Source organism: Haliotis rufescens, unplaced genomic scaffold (assembly GCF_023055435.1).
Source record: "Haliotis rufescens isolate VD_foot unplaced genomic scaffold, xgHalRufe1.0.p SCAF_14, whole genome shotgun sequence".
NCBI lineage: Eukaryota > Metazoa > Mollusca > Gastropoda > Lepetellida > Haliotidae > Haliotis > Haliotis rufescens.
In genome coordinates, this window is record NW_025963824.1 from 25,996,981 (window position 1) to 26,024,333 (window position 27,353).

Below are 27,353 nucleotides of genomic sequence, written 5' to 3' on the forward strand. Positions count from 1 at the left end.
ATCAACGTTATGTGCTGCATGGACTAACATGGTAGAAAAGGAAAAACGTAATTATCTTCAGTCTGTTTTTGCTTTATTCTTTTGACCGTCAACTGTAAATCATTCAAACAGGTGCTACTTTTGTATATCCCTGCTATGCTTCATGAAAGGTATACTATGAATGTTACATTGTTTCATTTTCTATTTAAAATTATGAAAATTTGAAATAAATTTGGACATACACCAAATGCGTTTTTAACTTGAAAGTAGCTTTCTGATTGGCTTATGTCAATGTCTTGTTAGTCATTTTATTGGTCGGCCCAAGTGCGAGAAAGGTCAGTCTGACGTGACGCGCATTGGGATGTCCTCTTGATCTAGCGGCAGCGAAAACAAAGATCAGATTTGAATGAGATTGCATCCGATGCTTCTGAGTCATTTGAAATATTTTCTTCAGGAGCAAAACATACTTCAATACCGATGAACTCAAAGTGTAATGAAATTAAAAAACAACAACAACGCGATCCAGATAATCACATCTATAAATAAGCATTAATAGTTCATACCTATGTGAGCCCAAAGAACACATTTTACACAACAACATCTTCTGTATAGATATATAAGTTATACAGGTTAAAATACACCCGACATCCTCAATAAGCACTACATATAAAACAAAGTCAGGATGTAGAGGGTCTTTGAAACTAAGGCTTCTGTATTTAATGCTATAAGCTTTAATGGAATTTATATCCAGAGACACACACTAAGAAAAACAATATTAACGAATAATAACGGATATAAAAATACGAATCATAATGTTGGATTTTAAAGCAAATCCTATGTCAATATGAATATACACATACACTAGCATATATGAGATATAACAACTTCATGTTTTTTTTATCTAATCTTTGGTCGACTTGACTTTGACCATAACTACATTATCAAGGTCCTTTTCATGTTTTCAAGTTACTTATCATGATCCAATATTGTAGATAAAACGTGTTTTAGTCCCAAATTGATATCCATTTTCTGAAAAGATTGAGATTGATCATACTTGATAATAAAGTACGACAGTTGCACCCAAACAGTTTATATCAACGTTATGTGCGTCATGGACTAACATGGTAGACAAGAAAAAACGTAATTATTTTCAGTCTGTTTTTGCTTTATTCTTTTGACCGTCAACTGTAAATCATTCAAACAGGTGCTACTTTTGTATATCCCTGCTATGCTTCATAAAAGGTATACTTTGAATGTTACATTGTTTCATTTTTCTATTTAAAATTATGAAAATTTGAAGTAAATTTGGACATACACCAAATGCGTTTTTAACTTGAAAGTAGCTTTCTGATTGGCTTATGTCAATGTCTTGTTAGTCATTTTATTGATCGGTCCAAGTGCGAGAAAGGTCAGTCTGACGTGACGCGCATTGGGATGTCCTTTTTATCTAACTGACAGCGAAAACAAAGATCAGATTTGAATGAGATTGCATTCAAAGCTTCTGAGTCATTTGAAGTATTTTATCCATGAGCAAAACATGCTTTAAAAACGATGAACTAAAAACATAATTTAAAAACGAAAACCCTACCCAGATAATATCATCTATAAATAAGCATTAATAGTTCATACCTACGTGAGCCCAAAGAACACATTTTACACAACAGCATCTTCTGTATACATACACAAGTTATACAGGTTAAAATACACCCGACTTCCTCAATAAGCACTACATATAAAAACAAAGTCAGGATGTAGTGGGTCTTTGAAACTAAAGCTTCTTTATTTAATGCTATAAGCTTTAATGGAATTTATATCCAGAGACACACACTAAGAAAAACAATATTAACGAACAATAACGGATATAAAAATAAGAATCATAATGTTGGATTTAAAAGCAAATCCTATGTCAATATGAATATACACATACACTAGCATATATGAGATATAACAACTTCATGTTTTTATTATCTAATCTTTGGTCGACTTGACTTTGACCCTAACTACATTATCAAGGTCCTTTTCATGTTTTCAAGTAATTTATCATGATCCAATATTGTAGATAAAACTTGTTTTAGTCCCAAATTGATATCCATTTTCTGAAAAGATTGAGGTTGATCATACTTGATAAAAAAAATACGACAGTTGCACCCAAACAGTTTATATCAACGTTATGTGCTGCATGGACTAACATGGTAGAAAAGGAAAAACGTAGTTATTTTCAGTCTGTTTTTGCTTTAATCTTTTGACCGTCAACTGTGAATCATTCAAACAGGTGCTACTTTTGTATATCCCTGCTATGCTTCATGAAATGTATGCTATGAATGTTACATTATTTCATTTTCTATTTAAAATGATGAAAATCTGAAGTGAAATGTGTTCTTACTTTATGGGAAAACCTTCAGGGGTAAAAAAGAGGCATATCAGGCATGAAGAAAACCAATTGCGGATGGCTGCGGAGCTCAAATTCGAGAAACACTATAAGCAATAATACCCCCTCCCCCATAACTTACAGTACTGTTTGGGCTGCTTTGCTATATATTATTGATGATTCGATGATTTTAGGTTCTTTTTTGAGCTGCCTGTCTTATCAAGATCATCGACGCCATATTGTTTAGGATGTCAACCGGGTCCTGGCCTCCGTTATGCGTTTTCATATGCGTTAAACCTACGATAACGGTCCCTAGATGGACTGATGCTTTATGATCTCATCAATTGTGATAGGATGGCACATGGAGCACCAGGTGTGTCCCTCGGTCATAGTTAACTGCGGGTGACAATCCCAACCACCCCCTCCCCCGAATCCCCCCAAACAGTCTAATTTTTCACACTTGAGTCCAAACTTGCTTAACCCTGAATCCCGAATACTACTTAACACAAATATAAAAGGCATATGTCAGAATTCACTCTACAAAGACAGATCAAAAACCCTTGAAACACGTTTCTGTGTCATAAAATGATACGATTTGAAGTTAAATTACTGAGTAAAGATCGAAAAAATAAATTATATGATTTTTCGTACATCATTTTTAAAAATAATTGTTGAATCTGCGATTGTATTTGATTCCCGCGTACCACACTGCTGAGTCCTGAATACCCTCTAAATAGCCCCCCCCCCCAAAATAAAAAAAACAACAACACCAAAACAAAACAAAACAAACACCCCCCCAAACAACAACCAAAAAACAAAAACAAAAACGCTTACCAAAATGGTTGACAGCTTCTAAACTGTTAGTTGTAACCCGTATGGAGTAAGACTTGTCTATCTTCTATCATGCTTTATATCCCCAATTCTGTTCAAATGATCTTTCTGATCCTTCAAAGATCGCACATATTATAGAGCTATCGCCTGACATATTATCAATGTGCTAGTATATATAATATATGGTTAGCTTGTTATAAATGGCTGTACAGCAGGGAACAATATGCTTAATGGATATATAAATATTCGTGATGAGTTCTATTTTTTCGTAGAGTTACTAGATATATTTATAGGTTCTGATTATTACCACCATCGATTACCACCCTAACTTGCGAAATAAGATTCAAAGACGAATACCCAAAGAAACTGACGTTTTTGTCACATCTATTTATCTGGAGGATACCAATTCAAAATGTATATCAACAAACTATTTATTCTTCATAATTTCACGTTTGTTGGGATTTCTTTTTCCCCAAACATATTGGACACACTTGTCTCCAAACTGAAAACAACCCTTCAATGACAGGGGTCGTTCACCTTTAAGAAGCTTTGAAATTCACTTTGATGTTGAAATTTGAAATACAGTTGTAAATAGGAATTGTAACATAAATCATAGGCTGAAATGAAAGAAATAATAATAAACAATAGAAGAGACAAAACCATATCCACAATCATAAAAACATCTCCACTAAATCTCTACTAAGATATAACGTCAGCGCTAGAGGATAATAAGTAAGCAATGACCATTGCTATCTGTGGTCAATATGTAAAACATATTTTATACGATCCACTTTACAAATAGTGCCAAGGCATGTTACTAGTCAGCACATCTTAAGTAAAGCTAAATGTCATATCTTTAGCCACCAAGTATGGAGAATACCGCTGTTGTTTGGCTGACTGATATCGATGTCGCGTGCCTTAACAGACAGGCCACAAATATTGTAGTGACCTTAAATGAACATGGTTGTGATGAAAACATGCATCTAACATAAACCATCATTCGGGAGAAGTTTTGAAGAAATCTGTGAGATATCTTATGTTTAAAAATAGCAAAGGTAAGTGCAGGTGACGGTGCATAACATAAACATGTATATCCCCTGGAGAAAAGGTGAGGTGAAATGAGTTTTAACGGCGCGTCCAAGATTATTGCACTTATGTAGCGACGTGCATGTACGTGTGTGTGTGTGTGTGTGGGGGGGGGGGGGGGGGGGGGGGCTTCCTGGTAGACGCTCTATCCACTACACCACGGAGGCGGTGTATTTCCTGTATTTATGATAAAATTGGATACAAGTTATCGTATTCTAGAACGCCCATAGATTTACATGTAAGCTTATTTACAATTAATACACTACATAGGACAGAAAGGAAACAAAGAAAAAACACATATGTACATGAACATTGCTCACTCAAACCTGTTTGTTTTCTTTATATAAGTGTGTATATTCCTAAAAATGTTTTCATTCACAAGCTTAGGTAGAGCTGCACTGGCAACTAACATCAAGTCCATATTTACATCACAAGTATCTTTCACAATTAACAATAGTGCGTACATCAATTCGTTTCTATTTAATTTAAAAAAAGAGACATTCAATGAAAAGAAATTCACTTTGGTTGCCACATCGGCAGTATAGATCCTTGTTTGAACCCTTTCTAAATTAATCATGTTTAATTCACTCTCACCATGTCTTAATTTTGTATGTATAATTACCATATGAGGAATAAAGTGGAACTGGTTGATTTATCTGTTCAAACTGGATTTAAAACGAAATTTAATAAAAGATGGTATAAACGAGGATTCAGAAATCTGAGTACATAATATAGGCAGGGTTGTATATTATGAGTAGTTCTAAGGTTTGTCCCGACAGCATAGGGTACCAGATCATTAAAGTTTGTTTGTTTGTTGTTTAACGCTGCACACCGTAATATTCCAGCAAAATGACGGCATCATATTTTGTTATATATTTTATAAAATATACACAATTTTTCTCCTACGCTCTGATAAGGGCTCCCTAAAATTTTCCAAAAATATTTTAACAGAGGTGTAGCTAGGTCAACCAGTTACATTTCTTGCTGCTTCTAGTTGAAGCTTTTCTAATCTGTCCCTCTGCTCTCTGGTATAACCGTCCCAAACTTCCCACGCATATTCAATATTGAGCACAAACGAAGCTATTTAGTTTAATAAATGAGTCATTATGACACGACCATTTGCACTATGACGACAATATATCACCAAGGTGTTTGTGTGTTATAAGATTTTCAATGTTTTCATAATCCCCAATTTTTTTTAGAGTTCGATGCATCCTTTTTGTGAAAATAAAAATCTGGGCTTATACAGTATAAGCCAGTCTTGAGACCATTTGTTTATTTTGTTTAAATTGCTATTTATATTAGTTTCTCTTGAACCGCTGCTGGTACATACTGGGTATGTCCTGCCGTACTGTCCAACAGTATGTAGCGAATCCAAGCACATGTCAACATCGCTACCAATGAATGAATGTGCTTTTTACTTCATTACATTACAATTGTGAAGAATCCATACAACATTCTAATCATGTATACTGTCTAGAAACAAGGTCAGCCCTGGATGGGGGACTGCATATATTAGTATTGATAACATGTTTGGTCTGAATGTATATATAAGTGTCATACGAATCTTGCTCAACATTCCAGGGCACAAGGTTTAATAGTAGACATTTCCAAATTTGACACATCAGTGACAAAAATGCATTTCCCTATCTTGACTTGTACCACATGTTCCCGTGTTTTTTTCCAGGTGAACAATTGCTGTGCCTTTGCTATCGGTTGGGCAGGATACGCCTCACCTTTTTGTGAACATCTGGTATCATCGCTATTTGATAGTGATTCATAAACACATGCTTCCGATAAAGTCGGAATCGTACAGAGATAGAGATCTTGGGTCGAACTTGTTCTCGTTCTCTGTTTGGGGTTCCACCTTTAGCTGCTGCTGCTAATTCCGCCACCACTCAACTATCTTTAACTTTGAAAAATTGAAACGTAGACACATCGTTTGTCTGAAGGGCCAAGAGTGTTCTGTAGATTATAGTGCATGAAACATTCTGCAAAACCAATGGCATATCACTTTCCATCATAAGGACATTCTAACTAACAGTGCACCGATCAAAACTACTTTTTTTTCTTCAAAGGGACTTCCTTCTCGACCTCTCTCCCCACTATCCCTATTTTACCTGTGAACATAACAAGTTTTAAAATCTGTACTGATACAATATGCAAATGCCTGTTAACATTAGGATCAAGATATCAATGGAATTACAATTAATGAAGTCTGAGGGATGAGTTCTCAGTTACATGCAGACACTGAGAACACAGAAGAAAAGGTATAATCAGTGACATTTAAAATGTTGAAACAATCTGTTTACTTGATGAAGAACACTGACAAGACTATCTGAGACAAAAAAGAAAAAACGATACCAACCACAACATTACATTTTCCAAAAAGACAACAAAGGTATCCAAAACAAAATAATTTCATTTTGAAGGTATATTATCACGTGTTATATGTAGCAACCCGTGAATGCCGTAAAAGGCGACTATGCTTGTCGTAAGAGGCGACTAACGGGATCAGGTGGTCAGACTTGCTGACTTGTATTAGTTGATACATGTAATCGTATCCCAATTGCGTGGATCGATTCTCATGGTGTCAATCATTGGATTGTCTGGTCCAGACTCGATAATCTACAGACCGCCGTCATATAGCTGGAATATTGCTGATTGCATCAATCAATCTTTTAACATCAAAGAAACGGTGTTACAGAATTTCAACACTTAATTATCCTATTATTATAGCGTTATGAAATCGTATAAAAGTAGGGTCAAGTGTGCAGTATTCGCGCGAGTAGACAGAGTCCTCAAACGCAATGAAGCCACCTTGAAGAACTGAAATCATACAGATCAATCTTCCATTGGCACGTAAACATGCTTTAACTTGACGCCGACATGTACTAGCGGGAGTCACGTTATTCGTTTGGTCAAGTACCATTTTTGATAGTGAGTCTAGATACTTCAAGTACCTTATATTTCGGGGAAGTTTAGAATTTCCTTGCCCAGTCAAAGTGACTGAGTCTTTGTTCTATAAGTCTAGTTTGAAATTAAGACCATTTCCGTCTGTTTTATTGTCCAAGAGACTTATTTAAGGGATACGCCCCTCTGTGTTTTTCCCGCCATTTAACCCAGCCGAGATTATTCACTCAGCCGAGTTAATTAACTGTGGTGTGAATTGGTCGCAGCTGTCTTTTGGCTGTCTATGCATCTTATCATTATCTTGTCAAAGTGGTGTTTTAGCTACTATCATTTTACTATTGTCATACAATTGCCTAGCTAATCAGCTAAAGGTTTGATAACTAGGCTCTTTGTTACATTTGCCTCACTCTGAGAGTGCGGGTTCGAATTCCGGATGGGAATCAACCCCAAAAGTACTAGACAGAATCTGTACTTTACAAAGAACATGTTATCCCAAATATTCCTAAATGGCATTCCTTAATGTATCTATTTATTGTTAAATGTGACAATGTGTATCTCAGTTATCTCCCTTTTTCTCTTGTATTGAATCTGTGGTACCACTGTGATATGAGCTGTACTGTGATGTTCATCTATTTCATAATACTAATTTATGTTCAAAGGGTATTATTATTATTCTATTTAATGAACGGATTCACATCCCACAGCAAGCCATGTTTTCTTGGGAATCTCGGTATTGTCAGCTATTATTTCATGTGAATCCTGAGAAATCACATTGAACATGCATCATTATCACGGTAAATAGACAGCAACATGTTCGCCTAAAGTCTGAGCAATATGCAGTAATTCAATGCACCTACTGTCATAGGTTTTCTTTTTTGAACGGAGTCCTTTCTTTTCTCCCCCCCCAAATGTAGAGCCAGTTGAGGATACGGATGTGTCGGAATGATAACGGGCATCACCTGTAAGAATAACCATCCACAATATGAATATGTGATTATACACAACTTTTTTAACTAAGTGTGATCACTTGTACTACTATTTCCCTTCTTTTGATATGTCATAGGCATACTTAAAAATAGTAATAAGCGTTCCTCCATATACATTTATGTTTGAAGTCTGACTTCGTTGGACATTGATTATGCTCTGGTTTACCTGGCCAATATTTGATTATGAATAGCCCGCCATATAGCTGGAACGTCTCATTTACCCGATTGTGGTGTTAAACAACATGCACTCACACACCGATTATAAAAAAGAAAGTTTTAAATACTTCTCAACCAAGGTTTAGAAGCTTCAGAAACTGCAGTTCTTGTGCTTGATTCATGAAGTCGAGCGTCCATAGGTTTTGGCACTGGTAGCATGTCCTCGTCTTCTTGACATCGACCTAGAAGATTCAGGTATATTTTGAAAAGGCAAATAAATATGTAGCTCATATAGCACTGGCAGTGACGTTTTCACGTTGTATTTTGTTTTATTTAATAAGGCAATAAAACGCGTTACAAAAACAGTTTTGTGGGTAACAGTATTAATCATGATATTCTCTTTGCCCGTTCTTTGTCTTGGCCAGGTTGATGAATATGCATAGCACATACTTTTCCTGTCGGTGGGAATCTCAGTAAAATATTGATTAGCTGATTGAATCATCTGCGTCAATGAGATTGTACCTCGTTGTTTCTTATGGCTTTCATTGCATTTTGAGAGACTGTGTGACCCTAAATGCATGAGACGAAGTGATTGATGAGTGTACCCAACGCACATTTGTTACATTTGTCTCACTCTGAGAGCGTAGGTTCCAATTCCAGATGGGAATCAACCCCCAAAAGTGCTAGAAAGAGTCTGTACTTTACAAAGAACATGTTATCCCAAATATAACATTTGTTCCTTAATGGCATTGTGTATTCCCATAAAATTGCAGGAACATTAAACAGGCGGATATCAAAGTCACAGTTAGAGCTGTTGCTCAGAAAACTGAACTGCTGCGTACTGGGTGACCATTGGTTCTATGAAAACCGGATGAGTAATCCCCCTGCGGTTAAAGAGCAGCATGTTAATATTAAAGAATTGGTAACTTGTTTCTAGCAGTGCAAAGATGGGAGCCAAAACTTGGTGGGCGCCACGTCTAAGCTTATAGGGACAATACCGTTGCAATGTATTGCATCAGCAGGGGGCACTTCCTCATTTGGAAACTGTTTTTGGTTAGCCGCTGTACACGGTTATAAACTTACAGCAAGACACATTCCAGGTGTTAGAGATGTGGTCAGTGACAGGTTTCTAGTTCGACACAGCGGGGTGTGGCTTGACAACTAAACCAAATATTCGTTATTACACCATATCACAGTTAAATCATTGGTGTTCCTACAGGACAAGTGTCAGCAGACCTTAAACAATTAGATTCTGAGCTTATAATTGACAAACAATCCGCCTATGCAGCGAGACACGTCAAAAATAAGACCTAACCACACCGTTCAATATGGCTTTTGGGGCTGGCTGTGTAGTGGGCTATTTACAGTTTCACTTTCACTGTAAATTCGAGCCTCAGTCGTAGCCGCTAAGCTAAAAGTAAGAAATATCAATCGAGGCTAGTTTATTGCAACCGTGTTTAGGGGTTGCAGGTTTTAACATTGTTTTGTCTTTTCTTGATAATAGTTATACTGCTTAACATAATTACAGTTGATTTCCATTGCATTCAGGTAATATTTGATTATGAATAGGCGCCGTGATGTCTCATTTAACCGACTGCAACTCTGCATAGCGAAGTATGGTACGTCAGACGACTGGGCCACCGTGCACCCTTGATTTGAGAAATGGATCTTGCATCTGAAATAAGTATGCATCTCCCTTTTCTCTTGATTTGAATCTGTGGTACCACTGTGATATGACCTACACTGTGATGTTTATATATTTCACAATTATAATATAAGTTTACCGGGTATTTTTCGTAGAGACGACGGAATCCATTTGTGTTAAAGACGGATGAGCTAATTTTTTAATAAGAAATATCAAAAATGTGAATTACATTCTCAGGTGGAGAATATATCTAGTGTTTATGAATCCCTACTGTATGCCAAGTATCAATGTGTAAGTTAAGTAACCAAAAGGGAGAATTGTTTGTCATTAATGTATTTATTTATTGTTAAATGTGACAATGTGTATCTCAGTTATCTCCTTTTTCTCTTGTATTGGATCTGTGGTACCACTGTGATATGAGCTGTACTGTGATGTTCATCTATTTCATAATACTAATTTATGTTCAAAGGGTATTATTATTATTCTATTATTATTCTATTTAATGAACGGATTCACATCCCACAGCAAGCCATGTTTTCTTGGGAATCTCGGTTTTGTCAGCTATTATTTCATGTGAATCCTGAGAAATCACATTGAACATGCATCATTATCACGCTAAATAGACAGCAACATGTTTGTCTAAAGTCTGAGCACTATGCAGTAATTCAATGGACCTACTGTCATAGGTTTTCCTTTTTGAACGGAGTCCTTCCTTTTCTCCCCCCCCAAATGTCAAGCTAGTTGGGTATACGGATGTGTCGGAATGATAACGGGCATCACCTGTAAGAATAACCAACCACAATATGAATATGTGATTATACACAACTTTTTTAACTAAGTGTGATCATTTATACTACTATTTCCCTTCTTTTGATATGTCATAGGCATACTTAAAAATAGTAATAAGCGTTCCTCCATATACATTTATGTTTGAAGTCTGATTTCGTTGGACATTGATCGTGCTCTGGTTTACCTGGCCAATATTTGATTATGAATAGCCCGCCATATAGCTGGAACGTCTCATTTATCCGATTGTGGTATTAAACAACATGCACTCACACACCGATTATAAAAATGAAAGTTTTAAATACTTCTCAACCAAGGTTTAGAAGCTTCAGAAACTGCAGTTCTTGTGCTTGATTCGTGAAGTCGAGCGTCCATAGGTTTTGGCACTGGTAGCATGTCCTCGTCTTCTTGACATCGACCTAGAAGATTCAGGTATATTTTGAAAAGGCAAATAAATATGTAGCTCATATAGCACTGGCAGTGACGTTTTCACGTTGTATTTTGTTTTATTTAATAAGGCAATAAAACGCGTTACAAAAACAGTTTTGTGGGTAACAGTATTAATCATGATATTCTCTTTGCCCGTTCTTTGTCTTGGCCAGGTTGATGAATATGCATAGCACATACATTTCCTGTCAGTGGGAATCTCAGTAAAATATTGATTAGCTGATTGAATCATTTGCGTCAATGAGATTGTACTTCGTTGTTTCTTATGGCTTTCGTTGCATTTTGAGAGACTGTGTGACCCTAAATGCATTAGACGAAGTGATTGATGAGTGATGACATGTGTATTCAACCGATTTCAGTTATTCTGTTGATAAACTTGCTATCCTATTTACATGTCTTCATGTCAATAACACAGCTCAGCTTACATACAGGCTTTATTCTTATGAGCTCTGCGACACGGGACTGCTTTAAATGGTTTGTTGGAATATTTGCTCCACCTCCAATGGTGTTTTTCTTAATGTCTACCTTAAAAGTCTATTTACATTGGAGATTCTTCAAAGATTATGGGAAGGGTTTATTTAATGACTTCTCTCGTGTTTTACTGTAACACAGACTGTAATGAGAACTAACTGATATTCCACAGACATGTTTTACAGATCATATAATGATATTTAGTAAGAGGTTAATTTACATTGTTTTTGACACACACAACATACCTAAGAATATAACTGGTTGCAGTCAAGTTCATGTTATCGGACAACCGGAATATTAACACTGACAGTAAACAAGTTATCTGGAAACATATATATCTAATTAAAAACCCGTGACATGTATTTTTGCAATATAAACCTAACTTTACTTTAAACACGGATCTGATGAACTTGTGAAAACAGTTTGGTAAAATGGTTACTGAGGAGACGAGATTGGCGACTTTTCAAACCAACATGACATATACGTAAACCGATCTGGGGTTGTATCCTTCATTAAATGTAACCATATTAAATCAACAGGTTTACCTGTATCATTTCTGTCAGACTTCGGGATGATCTTCAGAAATGAAGTAAGAACACGTAAAGCTGTCTTTTCATCCATCTTCATATTGTTTGGAATAGCAAAGTCTTTAGCAGATGTTTCTAATTCTGAGATCCTGCTCAAAAAACTTTGGTCCATGCTCATGTCAATTACACCATTTATGACTGATAGATTTTCGAACAAATCATTGTTGATGTAAACCATGACAGCTTTTGCTACATTTGAATTGTATTGGGAAGCAGCATGTGTAGCTTGTGTTGTGAAGGTAAGCACCATGACCGGTTTTGATGGATAGAAAACGCAAATGTCACACATGACATTTCTTGGTACTGACTTCGAGCAGCTTATATCAAGTAACACAGACATTGTCCTGCAAACAAATACATGGCTTGCATTTTGGCCACCGAGAAGTAGAATCCTTTTGTACACGTCGTTATAAGAGTCACACAAAATATGCCTTGCTTCACTTGGAAATATGAAGATCTCTGTAATAACAACATAATTTGGTAAGAATGAGTAAGTTATAAGTTAACATTGCATCAACTTGGTTTGTATTCAACTTTCAATTGTCCATAGCAATATTCCAGCAGCTCCAGAGTTCCAACTCGAACTTAAAGAGCGTCATACGACTCTCATACGACGAATTGTTTGATCAAGTCTACAACATTTAAGTCCTCAGCAAATCTTTCAAATAGTTTTATGAAAGACACGTGGAAGCCATTTCCAAATTTGACGAATCCCCCGCCATGAGTGACAGAGATGGGTTTAACACCGCTTTGAACAATATTTTATATACATCAGGTGATGTCAGATGAATGTGGGAGGAAAGCCCGAAGTGATGCAGGTCTTAGACGTTTACTACTTTGATGAAACCCACGAACACGTGTATGGTGCTGACAAACCTTGAAACATAATCGGGGCGAACCGAGATTCGAACCCACGATCATAGGTTTCTGGGATGCTCAAGGCACGCAATCCCTAGACGACTGTGGCAACTTTGTCCCCTGCGCCGCCATTGGGCACATTAGAATTTTGATTGTTCATATAGTATTGAATAATATGGAAATTAATGTTAACTATAAACAAAGCGCACCATAAAGACTTAAGACCCGTGAAGATCCTGGGTAGAATAGATCTCCAGCAACCCATGCTTGCCGTAAAAGGCGACTTTGCTTGTCGTAAAAGGCGACTAACGGGATCGGGTGGTCAGGCTCGCTGACTTGGTTGATGCGTGTCATCGATACCCAATTGTGTGGATCGATGCTCATGATATTAATCACTGGATTGTCTGGTCCAGACTCGATCATTTACAGACCGCCGTCATATAGCTGGAATATTGCTGAGTGCGGCGTTCAACAACAAACACACCAAACCATAAAGACTTAAGAAGAGATAGGCACTCTGTTGGCCTTATGTAACGAGAAAATCTTCTTAAATCTAACATAATCTGAAATTAATACACACCAAAGACCCTCTTCTCTGGTACCAGTTTTATTCAGTATAGATTCCCTTCGAGAAGCATGCAAAGTTACATGAATGTAATTTCAGTAGTTTCCGAGAAAACTTATCACCATTTGAGACACTATGCACTGAATTAACATACATCTAGGGCAGTAACTGTGTAAAATATAATTTACGGCACCAATTTTCACTCAGTTATTACAAACTTGCAAAGTTTCATTCATGTAACGTCAATAGCTTGTCCCCATTTCAGACACGATGCACTATGTAAATTAAAACAGATCAAGGGCCGTAACTGTGTCAAAAATAATTTATGGCACCAATTTTTGAAGTCTTGATAAGAACATCTTTGATAAGCATGAACGTTTCATTCAAGTAACTTCATGAGTTTTTGAGAAACCTTGTCCACATTTCACGCAGTATGCACTAAGTTGAAAAGCATTGAGCAAGGACTATCACTCTATAAAAATGAATTTAAGACGTCAATTTTCGAACTCATTTGACATCGTGACAACTAACATCAGTGTGTGAAATATCATTTCTCTAACTTACTATTATGGAATGACGGACGGACGGAGAGACGAACTCCGTTCCTATATCCCCCGCCCCACTTTTTGATTTCTGATGCACTTCCGTATTTTCACTTGTATCACATGTTCCTGTGTTTTTTCAGATGAACAACTGACTTGCCTTTGCATGTGTTTGCGACGATCGCCCTATTATAGGCAGGATAAGCTCACCTGTTCGCGAACACCTGGTATCATCCATACTTGATAGTGATTCAAAAACACGTTCTTATTTACGAAATGATGCATCGTAAACAATATTGCAAGATGTGACCTACAGATCTCTTTCTCAGTGCACTTATTATTGTCGCATGTCTTTTATTTAGAACTAAGATACTTACCAGCCTTACGACGGACAAACGAGATGACATCTTGACGTTCTTCTCTTGTCAGGGAGGGTGGTGGTAATTTCGAAAATTGTTCTGAAACATATTATTCCAGCTAAGAATTATATTTTGACATAAATAATAGATTTAATAAGTTGTCAAATGTTATTCTTATGATATATTTACATGCTGGTTTACTAACATTAGGAGCATGGTGTAACAATAGAACATGAAAACCTGTGGTTCCTTTGCCAGCTGAGGTATCCTCATCGTCATCCTTCGAAGAGTGGTTATCGGTCTTTGCGAAAATACACTGCACTTCTTCGTCTTCTGAGTGAAAGGTACTTGAAACATCGCTCTCGTCTCCAGTCGTTGACATTGTGCTGGTGACCTCCAACCTATACTTCTGTGACAAAGACGAAAATGTTTCACTGTTACATTAGTGAGATCCTTAATTCTTTCTTTGACAAATTAGGCATTGTGAAAGTAGTTTCTCTAGCCATTTGTCAGTGCCTATTCGCGTACATGTACTGTTGTCACTGCATATTTGATACAACCTGGGCCCAGAATCAAAGAACACAATTCCTTCAAAGTACCGAATAGATATTTCCAAAACATATAGTGACGTTTGTGGATCCGTGTGGAAAGTTGTCTTGATGAGATTTGTTGGTGGTTTGTCAATTTTACCATTTAGGTAAAGGGCTGACAATTTTGAAACAATCTTTCCTTTAATTGTCTTCTCAAAAGCTTGTTTGTTGATTTGGATTTTGTATAGAGTATCGTCTATCTGTATTACTCTGTTTGTCCTGCCTTCTGGAATCTCCTCCAACTGAAATCCAGATATCACTGCAACTTTCGACTCTGTACGTTCATCAGGTTTTTCAGATATTCCAACATAATAAGATCCTCCGTTGGGCACTTTAGACAGGGAGGTGATATTGTCTTTTAACTTCAGATCCTTCCAAATGTATTTAAGTAAATCAAATTTGCCCTGTTCGATTTCAGGTAAATATTTATCTGGATGAAATGATTTGAACTCTCTGTTTCTACATTCGTGTCGTTCTACGATTTCATCAGGTAAACCTCGCACTTCTGGCTCAGTCACAATGTTGTTTTGCTTGTTTGTCAAAATTGATAAAATGTTCAGAATTGATGGATCCAAGTTTGCAAAGTCAAATCTTATTTTTGTATTGAATGAAACAGTTGCTAATTGTTTATGGTCCTGGTTCACTGTGATGACCACAAAATCATCGTATCTTTCAAAGTCTGTTTTCACGCTCAGCCATTTACGTGCGAAGGCATTAACGTACAGTGTACCATGAGATAACAAGTCATTAAGGGGTCTGCTGATGAACTCATCAAAGTTTTGCAAACATCTATCTTCTGGTTGCTGTCCATTTAGATGTACAAGTATTGATCCACCATTAGTGTTTCTTAGTGCAGACGCTCTTGTGCGAATTTCATTTAAAGTATCTCGCTTTGCATTAGAGTTCTTCCTTTTTATCACTGATTCTTCAGCATGAACGATGAAAACATTTGGGTCAATCGTTACTCCACGCGTGTAATCCCTTTCGACCTCATCGCATTTCCCACACCTTGCTGCAATATAAATAGAGAAAAGAATCATCATCTTCTCATATTGTATTCATCGACGAATTAATTGTCTTTAAATTGATGATTGTAAGATACATGCATCAGATTGTATGTGTTTGTTAAACACAAAAGGAAAATTTATATTGCAGTCATCTGAGGCACTGTTCTTAGCTGTGCAGACTTGCATCTCTTAGTCCTGTTAGGATCAACTACTCGTGAGTTCAGTCTATCGCCCTGTTTATCACCATTGGTTTGTCAGCACCATAACTATGCTCTCGGGTTTCACCAAAGTAAATGTCTTTGTCACTTTGGGTTCTCCTCCCCCATTAATGAGCCACACTCTGACATAAATAGTGCATTAGAACTGTATGTCTTCTGAATATGAAGTCAATAGTTTTATATGTCAAGTAAAAGTAATCTCAGGATTAATATTTCCTGTTAAAATCTAACTCTGAGCACTTTCATGTGATAGCGTTGTCCTTTGACCTTCAAATTTTATTATCGAAACTTAAGATTTTGAAAAAAAAATCTATGCTGGCTATACAATGAAATTAAGGCATAGTTCTGCTCTGTAGTTCACACGGTGTTATCTGGTATATGTGGAACATAAGGTTTAGGGTTCACCTTCTTATTTAAAACTTGACGATGTGTAAAATAACCCAATAACTACCCATGGCGAGGAATAACGGATTATCTGTCCCTCTAGTGAGTGAGTGAGTGAGTATGGTTTTACGCCGCTTTTAGCAATATTCCAGCAATATCACGGCGGGGGACACCAGAAATGGGCTTCACACATTGTACCCATGTCAGGAATCGAACCCGGGTCTTCGGCGTGACGAGCGAACGCTTTAACCACTAGGCTACCCGACCGCCCCTTCTGTCCCTCTAGAAATTAACGTTGTTATTTTCACTCGGGACAGATAATCCGTCTCGTCACTCGTAAATTATTGTGTATGACAATAATTTTAAAGTGCGCTTTTCAAGATCTAGATATGCCCATTTTCTCAGCGATAAACATCATCATTGAGTTTTGATCACGTGGTTACAATCTGGGTTGTAATCGACAGTCAGGTGAATGCAAAGTTATATTTTAACGGCGTGTGAAGCGTACGTACATTACCAGCACTAACTGAAAGCAACATACGTGCAGATGTAGTATTTAAAGCGCTACTGGCCTAGGTCGGTTTTAAATTTAACCGCTCGCAGTCACCCGACTGTCGATTATTACCCAGATTGTAACCACGGGATCAAAACTCAATGATGATGTTTATCGCTAAGAAAACTGACATTTCTTGAAAAGCGCACTTTGCCATTTTTATTACTGTTAGTAATATTCCCTATTGGCGGAATGGTTTGTTTTCACGTTATGGGTATTAGCACACAGACAGCTATCTTCGTTAATTAATCATAGCAATATTGACAGACTGAATGATCTGCTTCACGACTGACACAATGGAGAATTTATGTTGCGTATTTTCTACATATATCGCGTCAAATACGCAGGTTTTCTACGTCATGGAAAACCTGCTGCCTCAAAAAGTCTGTTCCAACACGTGCGACGTGTGGTCGGGCATTTTCTTGCTGCATAATGACGATACGTTCTTGCATTTGCGAGTATGAGGGCTGGTCAGAAAGTTCTAAGCCTAACAAACAAAACCAACAATTAGGAAAGTGTTTTTAATTATAATTTACAACATAATCTCCCTGCTTTTCAATTCACTTCTCATATTGACAGTGAACCCTTTCAATTCCAGTCAGAAAGAAGTTTTTTATCTGATCATGAAGACTTGAATTTCTTTGCTGCCAGAGAAGTGGAATGGCGTCATTCCATGGATTGACGTTTTAACCTCGGGATAGACCCATGTATCAATACCCGTTACCCATCTCTTTTTGAATTTGAAGAAATCCTCCTCAATAATTAGCTCTAACTTTTCACTGGAAATGTCAGTTCTTTTTTTCCGTATGATCAGAATTCAGAAACTTTGACACCCAACGAACACATATCTTATTCATCTGTAAATGTTCATGAATAACAGTTTCAATGGATCCATAGCCTTGACCTGTGTCCTCCTCAAGTTCAGCAATGGTAATACGTCTATCTGACAGTATAAAGTTTTCTGATTGAATCTTCATTGATGGAAGCTGATGGACGTCCAGACCTAGGGTCATCATCAAGGCTTGTTCTCCCAGCCTTAAACATAGCTGCCGAATGTTAAACACTGGAATAGCTAGGGCACCAATACACCCCATACACTCGTGACATGCGGTCATGAATTTCTTTGGGAGTACTTTTCTCGTTCTGTTCCATTTGGCCCCTATCATGGTTCAATGGTTGTCACTAGTATACAAACGGCCACAACAGACTAGATACACTTGCAATGAAATACTCAAACAATGTACTACATTCACTAGTTCACTTTGTCATGGCCCATAGTCGAAATGAGTCAGGTTTAGAACTTTTTGACCAGCCCTTGTAGAACATGATCCAGAACGATATCTTCGCGATTTCAAATTACCATGAACATTGATGAGTTGAGTTTCTCTCAGGAGTCGTGACGCCACCCAATACCATTACACTTCCCATCCCAAACTAACGACGTTGCGTTGTGTTGTCTACACAATGCTAGGTGTTGCGTACGGTTCTGACACTATTTACCCAAGAACTGTCTGCACTGTTAATGTGGAAGTTTGGTATTGATTCCGTAGATGCAACAACCGTATATGGTTGTTTTGTTGACGTTGAAGACCGGCCCGTTTCAAGTCATGTAGATAAAGTCTCCAAAGAAATAACATTGAGTATTGATGAACATTAAAATGTCTGGCAACTTCGGTTTGCGCCATTCCTGTTTGCAGCATACCCACAGCGTTACACATTAGTGTTCAGCAAGTTGTGGCACATAAGGAAGGGAATATATGATGTCAATTTCTTTATTATAAGGAACACAACGTTTCGAAGTATATGCCTACTCCTTCATCATGTGAACTACCAACTATTCACCCGATGAAGGAGTAAGCATATACTCCGAAACGTTGTGTTCCTCATGATAAAGAGGTTGACATCAATATATTCTCTTTACTATGTGCATCACTTCTAAATGCCTTTCAAAGACCTGGAGTTGTTGCATAGTTTAAGCGTTATTTACGGTTAAACTAAAGTGTTTTAATGAGCACCTCATAGCTAAACAATAATTGCATTCTGTTCACTTTATAAATACATGTGTGTGAGTATCATGCTCCCAAGAAATACGAAAACATCCAAGTTATGCGCCATGAACATGCATGTGAAAATTGTGAGTGAGTGAGTATGGTTTTACCCCGCTTTTAGGAATATTCTATTAGCAATATCACAGTGGAGGACACCAGAAATAGGCTTCACACATAATACCCATGTGGGTAATCGAACCCGGATCTTATCTCAGCCATATGTAAATAATCAAGTCTGGACCAGACAATCCAGTGACTGATTATGAGAACAACGAAAGTGGAATATTGCTTGGGGTGGCAACAACAAACAAACCTAATCTCGTCGATCGATGCTCATGATGTCAATCACTGGATGATGATGTCCATGTGTTACTTGGTAGTTAATTAGTTTATCATTTTGTATTTTATCCCAATCCATACACATAAGTATTTTACTTTGTCAGCTAGTAGAAATACGTCGCCGGATATATTAAACGCTAGTGTATTTAATATTCCACAATGTATCTCTATTTCCTTTTACGTACGCTTCTTCTCTCACTCTTACTCCTGGTTGTCTCATAGCAGTATCACGTGCGCATAGTTGGGGTGTGACGTGGACACTTTCAAATGTTACTTTTTGTCACGCCACAGACACATAATAACTCGTTTCATACTGACGGCCCGTTCACCTCGGCAAACGTTTGTACACGAGGATAGAAATTTGGTCAGTGCCTTGCTTTAAAAGGGATTTCCTCAAGGTTATAAATAACTTACGAATAAAGTCTATCAAGGTTTCGTTCACTTCTCTCTGTTTTGATGCTTCAGCGCATTGAAATGTTGAGGACGACATATCTCAAAGGAGGAGACTGAACATAAATTAATATTGATACTTTCTATATCTTTTACAGATAACAAATCCTTTTAACACCATCATCACCGCCTCAGTCCATTCAATAACATCGTCGATAAAATGGCGCCCGAACAGAGACTGGGGTAGAGCCAGAACATCCTAGACAACGTCTTCACACCATCAACATCATCACGATCGATTTCATCTACATCGAAGACATCATCGACAAATATCACAATCTACCATTTGCCATGTTTCTTTAATCATTATTTTTGGAGACAAAACCATAACACATTTGTGTCCCTAGAAGAGGAGTCATCATGGAGATGTGTTGCTCCATCTGACTCTGTCATTTCATACAGTATTCTTCAGTCTACCATGTTCGTAATATATTTTGAAATATGTTAGTTTATCATATAATAGAAATGTATTGAAGCAGCATATATCAGCGTATATATGTCTTTAGCAGTGTAGCTGTTTATTATTCAGGTAAAGTAAAATAGCATTTATGTGAAAGCTTTGATAGTGTAATACACTGCTGCTTCTTCAGTGATGACAAAAAAGTTCTTGATAGTTTACAATTGCTGTTAAAAGGAATTTCAAATGGAGAAAACATACATACCCATAGCACTCAGCACTCAAAGACTCTGCATCCTGAATGAAATCATGCATAATTGCAGTTGTGGTTGTGGTCTATAGGTCTCTGTTCATTCCATGTGGTGTCTAAACTGAAACTGAACAGAAACAAATTCTAAGGAAAAGTGGAAGAAAAAATATGTCTCTGTTTGCTGAATTTGAATTTTGAAGGGAAACCCAAAGATAAATTTCAAAGGCGGAGAATGAGTAAACAATCAAGCAATATAAGTCAACAGATTTGTTTTGATGACAAATAAATTATATATTAACATGAATTCATAAGGTATAAGTGAGTGAGTGAGTTGGTTTAACGATGAACAGTATTTTACTTATACCACGGCGTGTACGCTTTACGTGGAAGGAAGGCAGAAATGATGCATGCCTTTGATGTTTACCACTTTGATAAAACCCACCATGGTGCAGACAAACAAAGCAAGAAAGTCAGGGTAATGCTAACAAATGATCATAGGTGACCTAAGGGGTTCGAAATGAGTGATGGTGAATGACTGGGACACCCGTGCCACCCTTAATTTATGAGTAAATGTTTTAGGATAATACAAGAAAAATTATCAAATAACTGACTTGCAAGTATATCTGTGTCTTAGTATTTGTACAGTTCACAGCTCACAATTTCATGCCTTCAAAAAGCTATTAAGCGTCACAAGATAGTAGTAAGATGCTACAACCAATCTATATGTCAGCCAATGAAAACATTTGTCATGCACCCATGTGCCAGTAGCTGTTGTTGACCCCCCGCATAGTTTTGTTTTTGAATCCAATTATGGAGCGTTTCTTTTCAACACCTTAACTGGGATATTTAAAGACTACAACCATTCAGCGATATCTAAACTGTAATACTCACATATATAGCCCTTTGTTCAGTAATTAGGGCTGTAAACATGATAAAACGAGAGTATATCATTATCCTTGAAAGCTACATTAGATAATCCTTTTGTATGATCGAACAAGTAATGAAATAACTAGTTTGACTCTGGGATTTTGTGTAAGATCCGAAGCCCAAATAACAGTACTTCTTTAGACACATTGTGTTCCTGGATAGCTTTAATATATGTCCCCAGTGTGGGTTTGAATCCCTCCAACTGCAGATGTGTTTTCTCCTTCATCCGGAATTAATGCTTTGCACATGTTTAACATAATGAACAATTGTGATGAAATGTATATGGGTTATAAAGGTTTCATAGTGATTAAGCATATGATATATGGATGAACAACTTCTTTAGTGAGTGAGTGAGTTAATATTTAAAGTCACATCGGCAGTATTTCAGCCATATCGTGGCTTGAACAAGTTATGCATTTATATTATATATTAAAGCTGTCATCGAAGGACAGTACAACAACCACCAATATATCACAGATTATAGTTTTAAAACTAGTTTTAGAACAATAAAATATTCAGATACAATACAGACGATACAATATAAAAACGGGCTGTAGATCGCCAGCAACAACAACATCTTTATTACAATTAGGAGCGACGTTTCGGTGTAGGTTCTAACACCGTTATCAAGCAAGTAAAAAAAGATATCATAGTGTCTGATCCGTGATTTAATGTACATGATCGTTATTCTATGAGATACAACTATTACAACAATTCTTTCTCATTAATAATCAGTCATTTTTGATGCAATACTGAAATAATTTAGAAACTTCTTTCACTGCACAGTCGTACCACAGAGGACGTATGCTGCTTTCTTTCAAAATACATATCACATGAAATTAGAAGGAGATCAAAATCATATACATTATCAATGCCTAGTCATGACTATACTAACATCATGACCTTTGCGCAAACACCTGGTGTCATCAATGATTGTCAGTGGTCCATTCATTTAATTTCAACAGCTATTTACCTTTTATGCCAAGTGGAATCTGTTTCGGCAGAAAATCTAGGATGGTTATTCATTTGCATGGACAATGTATATTTATATCTAGTTGGAATTTGTTGTAAGTATTATGACACTGACATTGACAACTTCCTTCCTTATCAGCAGTGTGTGCTATTGAACAAGAATGATCCATGAACAAAACGTCGGACAAGAAGCAGCCCTTCCATTATTTAAGTGTTTAAAAATTCACACACATGGTAAAAATAATATTCACAGTACATGTCATCATATTAATGTAATAAAACTAGTAGTATAGGGAATGGGGGTTCTGGACCACGTCCATTGGAGCCAGATTTATTTACCTATACTGCTTCTACAGAGGGATTTTTTTAATGTAAAAATGATGATGCACACAAATAATTGTCATGAGACTAAGCTAAATTGTAATGAAAAGGGCTCTAGCTCACCACTACCTGAACCATTTTCGAACCCTATCAATGCTTCTATGATATAGATTTTGATAGGTAATGGTGATTCTCCATTATTAAATTCTTATGTAAGCATTCATTTAAATTATTGTATTTTATGTGTTGTGATCAAACGATATGAAACAATCGATTTTTAATCTCCAACCAGTTCTTTGGTTTTGGCACGGAATAACGGACGAGCTTGTTGTCTCCCCTGTTCTATGAACTATGATCGAATCTCCTTCTTCATTGCGTTGTATTATAGTTCGGACAGCACTAAACGAAACTCCTCGGATATCTCACAATCAGCCAGTGCTGTTGAAATTTTGCTTCGGCGAGTATCCTAATATTATCCTGTTTTAATGCTTTCTTTTGCAACTTATGAGAAATATATTTTATCGCTATTCCAGCCAGTCCTGAGACACTGGCGGCTATTTCCATACCAAGTACGATAGGCGTAACAATTATAGTTGATAATAAACCAACACTGGCTACATCCATGCAAGGTGTTACAAGCGCAGTGTCAAATCCGTCGAGAGCATTCACAGCTCTGCGATACTTTTTATACAATCCAAGTCTCAACTCCCTCTCCTTCTCTATTCGATGTTTTATGTGGCTTATTTGATGTAAACGAAATCCATCAACAGTATCCATCTTTTCAGATGCTTCATCGAGCACCAGATAAAAACCCATAATGTATATTATTATATCATATAATAGTCAGTAACCAAATTTAAACTAACATTTTTTATTGCTGGACGACTCAATGACATATGACCTGGGTTTTATGTTTTATGTTATGTTTTTTGTCGAAGGTTATGTGATCCAGGGCCTGATGAATCAACCATTATTTATGATATGGAGTGTTACACTCAAGTATCTTATATGTACATCTTTATGTTTTACATGTAATACAGAAATTTTGAAGTCTGAAATAATACCCCATTTTAACTTTTTATATTGTAATGTTGAGAAAGATTCCGTTCTACCACTATTATATTTTTCATCTTTGACTGGAATAGCTCTTAGCAGAGTTGAAGGACTTTCAATTTGAATATTATCCGTAGTACTTATCTGATCAAGATGGATGCAGAACTCTAAATCGGGTAATTTAACTCCAGGCCATGTTTCGTTGGGTGACATTAATATTCCTCCTACTCCTCTTACAAATCCAAGTGTAGCTGCTAAGCCCCATTCAAGAAGTACTTCCTCTTCTCCAGCTTTTAAAATCAGCATCCCATTTGACTCATTTTGTGTGAGACTAAATCCCAAAGGCTTACAAACGCCATCATTGAGCGAGCATACGATGTAATACCCATCGTCAGTCTGTAACTATAATTAATAACCCAAGTACCATTGATCAGGATTAAACACTTCTGGTTTGCTTTCCTAATCTCAGCGCACACAATGTGTTAGTTCCAGGAATTGCCTGACTTCTGCCGACGCTAGCAGAGATCTCGTTCAGAACATAGGTCGTGCGATTGTTAAGAAAATTGTGATTAAAATTAGTGGTAATGAAGTTTTGTGTATTGACGACAGTGATGTATACTCCTATTACATGGATCTCTGGAGAACGGCTAAAGAACAGAAAAACTTAAAGTACCAAGGTATTTGTAATCAGAACACATTGAGACTGCATGTGGGTGCTGATAGTAGTGATAATACAGTATAAGGAGATAAGGCTGTTCCTGATGCATTAGGTAACCGATTCTATATTCTGCTAGACTTTGAATTACTAGATAGTCACATCAAGCATCCCTAGGCGATAGGTTAGGATATGAACTCACTTTTAATGACTACAACAGAGTAATCAAAGCTACTGAAGATGTTACTAGCTATTCTATTGACAATACCTCACTGGAGTATGATATGATAACAGATCCTGAATTAGCCAGACAAAATCGTAACCAGTAAACAGGAAGTTAAGCCATTTTGTACGATCGCGTGCTTCGACACTGAAAGATCACCAGGAACAAAAGAGATACGACGTGGAATATCAATCTTAACGTCCCCGCAAGATCGTTGAAGGATATTCGTATTTTAATGTTGTTCGAGGACCCCTCTGAAGCATTTGCAAGAGATGCCGAGAAGTTTTACAACCCCATGATTACAAAAGAAGAATTGACTATCCAGCGTGTGCCTAATCAACTATATAGTCAAGGCATGCGAGCATATCAACAGTGGGATGAGATTAAAACACTCTCTTTTATAAAAAGAAGTTAACACGGACGTGAAAGATCTGTCTCTCAGGGATGTATCGATGACTGAATTCCTTACCCCGAAGTATGGGCTATGGCTCGACATGTGAACCACAGGCGATGACCAACTACACAGCAGTGGGCGGAGAATAGAAAATACTAGTGAGGGTATTACTGTACAGATAATGAAGCTCCAGGAAGTGGCTGATAAATTAAACTTATATTTGTATGTGTATATTTGTACGCAACTTAATATACAGAATGGAAGATTCATGCAAGCGATCTATTAATCATCTTTTACCTAAAGAACCGCACTGCACTTTCATCTGTTGGCAAACGGGTAGCGGAAAAACAGCTTTTATTATCGATATTTTACAAAGTCATTATCGGAATGTTTTCGACCATATTATTATTCTGTGCCCGACTATAAGCATTGATAAAACATACCTATCAAGAGATTGGGTAATGAATGATCCAGAGGTGTACAAAGTTGATCCGGGCGAGACTATTTACGAGTATGTTACGAAAAATGCAAAGGAAAATCAACCCTTTTCATAATAGACGACTGCAGTGAGAGTAAAGAAGTAAGCAAAAAGAAATATATGCTCTCATATTTAGCATTCTCCGTTCAGCATATGGAGTATATATAGGCTGTATTTGATATGCCATATTCCATTATGTTAGACTTAAATATCTCCTTAGGTATTACATTATGGAATGCGATGAACTCATCGAACAAATGCTCAAAGATGAGCCTGTAGTTACAGATCAACATACAGATAAACATAGAGAAAGACTGGCGGCTCTGGTAGCTGTCGGAAAATGTTCCCAATATTTGGGAGGAATTTATACCACTGGTTAAATTGATAACATGACCGACGAAGAAATTAGAAAACTGTACATGCGTTATGAGTCTAGACTGGGAGCTACCATGACTAAAACAATAGGTTCCACTATATTACAACTATACACAGTTGTAGCTAGTACGTTTCTTCCTATCCCGGCAGAACATTGCATGTTTTTTTGCGAATCTCTCGAGAAAGACCCTTTCATTGAACACGCTATAAGCGCAGTAAGCTGTGAGTTTTATCATAGATATGGAATGTTCTTAGCAGGGGTGACCACCGCTTTAATAACGGCGAGGTATTGTCAATTTAAACATACGTGCCCACTTACTAATAATGGAGACTCAAGTGACACCAATTGTGGAAACGCACAACAAGTGAACGAGGAAACACCAGTGGAAACACCACAAGCTCTGATTGCACAACCACAACAAGCGATTGCATCACAAGCCAGAGTGACTAAGAATCCTTGAAAAGTCGCAGCTGGTAGGAAGGGTGCGCTAGCGAGGAAGGCAAAGGTCCACAATTCAAATATTGAACATAGCACGATTAAAACTTGGGCTCTCTATACACTGGGGGTTGTTGCTATAGCGGTGGTATGGTTGTTTTATAAGACCGGAGAAGAGAAAATGTCACCAAGCGATTGCAGAACAAGTTCAATTAGAGTTAAGCCCTCATGTCATGTTATAAAAGCATGACTACTCCAATTGCAGATGGTAAAATGTTGATAAATGCAACGTATCATTCAGCGGTGGTCAGTGGCTTGGCCATTGGCTATGTCCATATAGCTAAAGCGATTACTAAAGCCACACCACCCAAGCTAAATTTTAATGATTATGATATCAGTATGATGATTCCCGATATAGGATTAGCAATGGCAACAAAAGAAATGCTCATCAAACAAGGGCTCATCACAGAAGATATAATGAAGTAATTAAACATTTGAATATTTTATAAACATAGTATGGCAACAATTGCGATGATGGTCAGTGGAGCTATTGTTAATGCTCTAGCTCTAGGAGTAATTATTTATTTTCTACTCTTAGGGAATCAATCAATCTTTATTCATGGTACTTATGAGGCCAAAGGCCTATAGTACAATGTGTGGGGCGTGTTACAAATTCATACATTTTCTTAGTTTCATGGCATGAT

At 37.1% G+C, this 27,353-nt stretch overlaps 1 protein-coding gene across 2 annotated transcripts; it reads right to left on the bottom strand.

Annotated features, from left to right (window-relative positions):
• Positions 1–7,725: 7,725 nt before the first annotated feature.
• Positions 7,726–20,939, bottom strand: LOC124131252. 2 transcript variants are annotated; one of them, XM_048395204.1, is made up of 8 exons: positions 20,831–20,939; positions 14,820–16,181; positions 14,598–14,678; positions 12,214–12,714; positions 11,056–11,169; positions 10,643–10,744; positions 8,448–8,561; positions 7,726–8,136 (listed from the first exon to the last, which is right to left on the bottom strand). In XM_048395204.1, exons 2-8 carry the CDS (start codon positions 14,959–14,961, stop codon positions 7,967–7,969), a joined length of 1,224 nt encoding a protein of 407 aa, XP_048251161.1. In that variant the 5' UTR covers positions 14,962–16,181; positions 20,831–20,939; the 3' UTR covers positions 7,726–7,966. The 2 variants fall into 2 exon arrangements, with proteins under 2 accessions (XP_048251161.1, XP_048251162.1); XM_048395205.1 differs by lacking the exon at positions 14,820–16,181.
• Between the last annotated feature and the right edge of the window lie 6,414 nt (positions 20,940–27,353).

Coding starts and splice junctions, on each gene's coding strand:
- LOC124131252 (XM_048395204.1), bottom strand. CDS start 14,961: ATGTCAACGACTGGAGACGAGAGCGATGTTTCAAGTACCTTTCACTCA. Junction 12,715..14,597: donor GTTTGTCCGTCGTAAGGCTG/GTAAGTATCTTA, acceptor TTGTTATTACAG/AGATCTTCATATTTCCAAGT. Junction 10,745..11,055: donor TTCTAAACCTTGGTTGAGAA/GTATTTAAAACT, acceptor TTATTCTTACAG/GTGATGCCCGTTATCATTCC.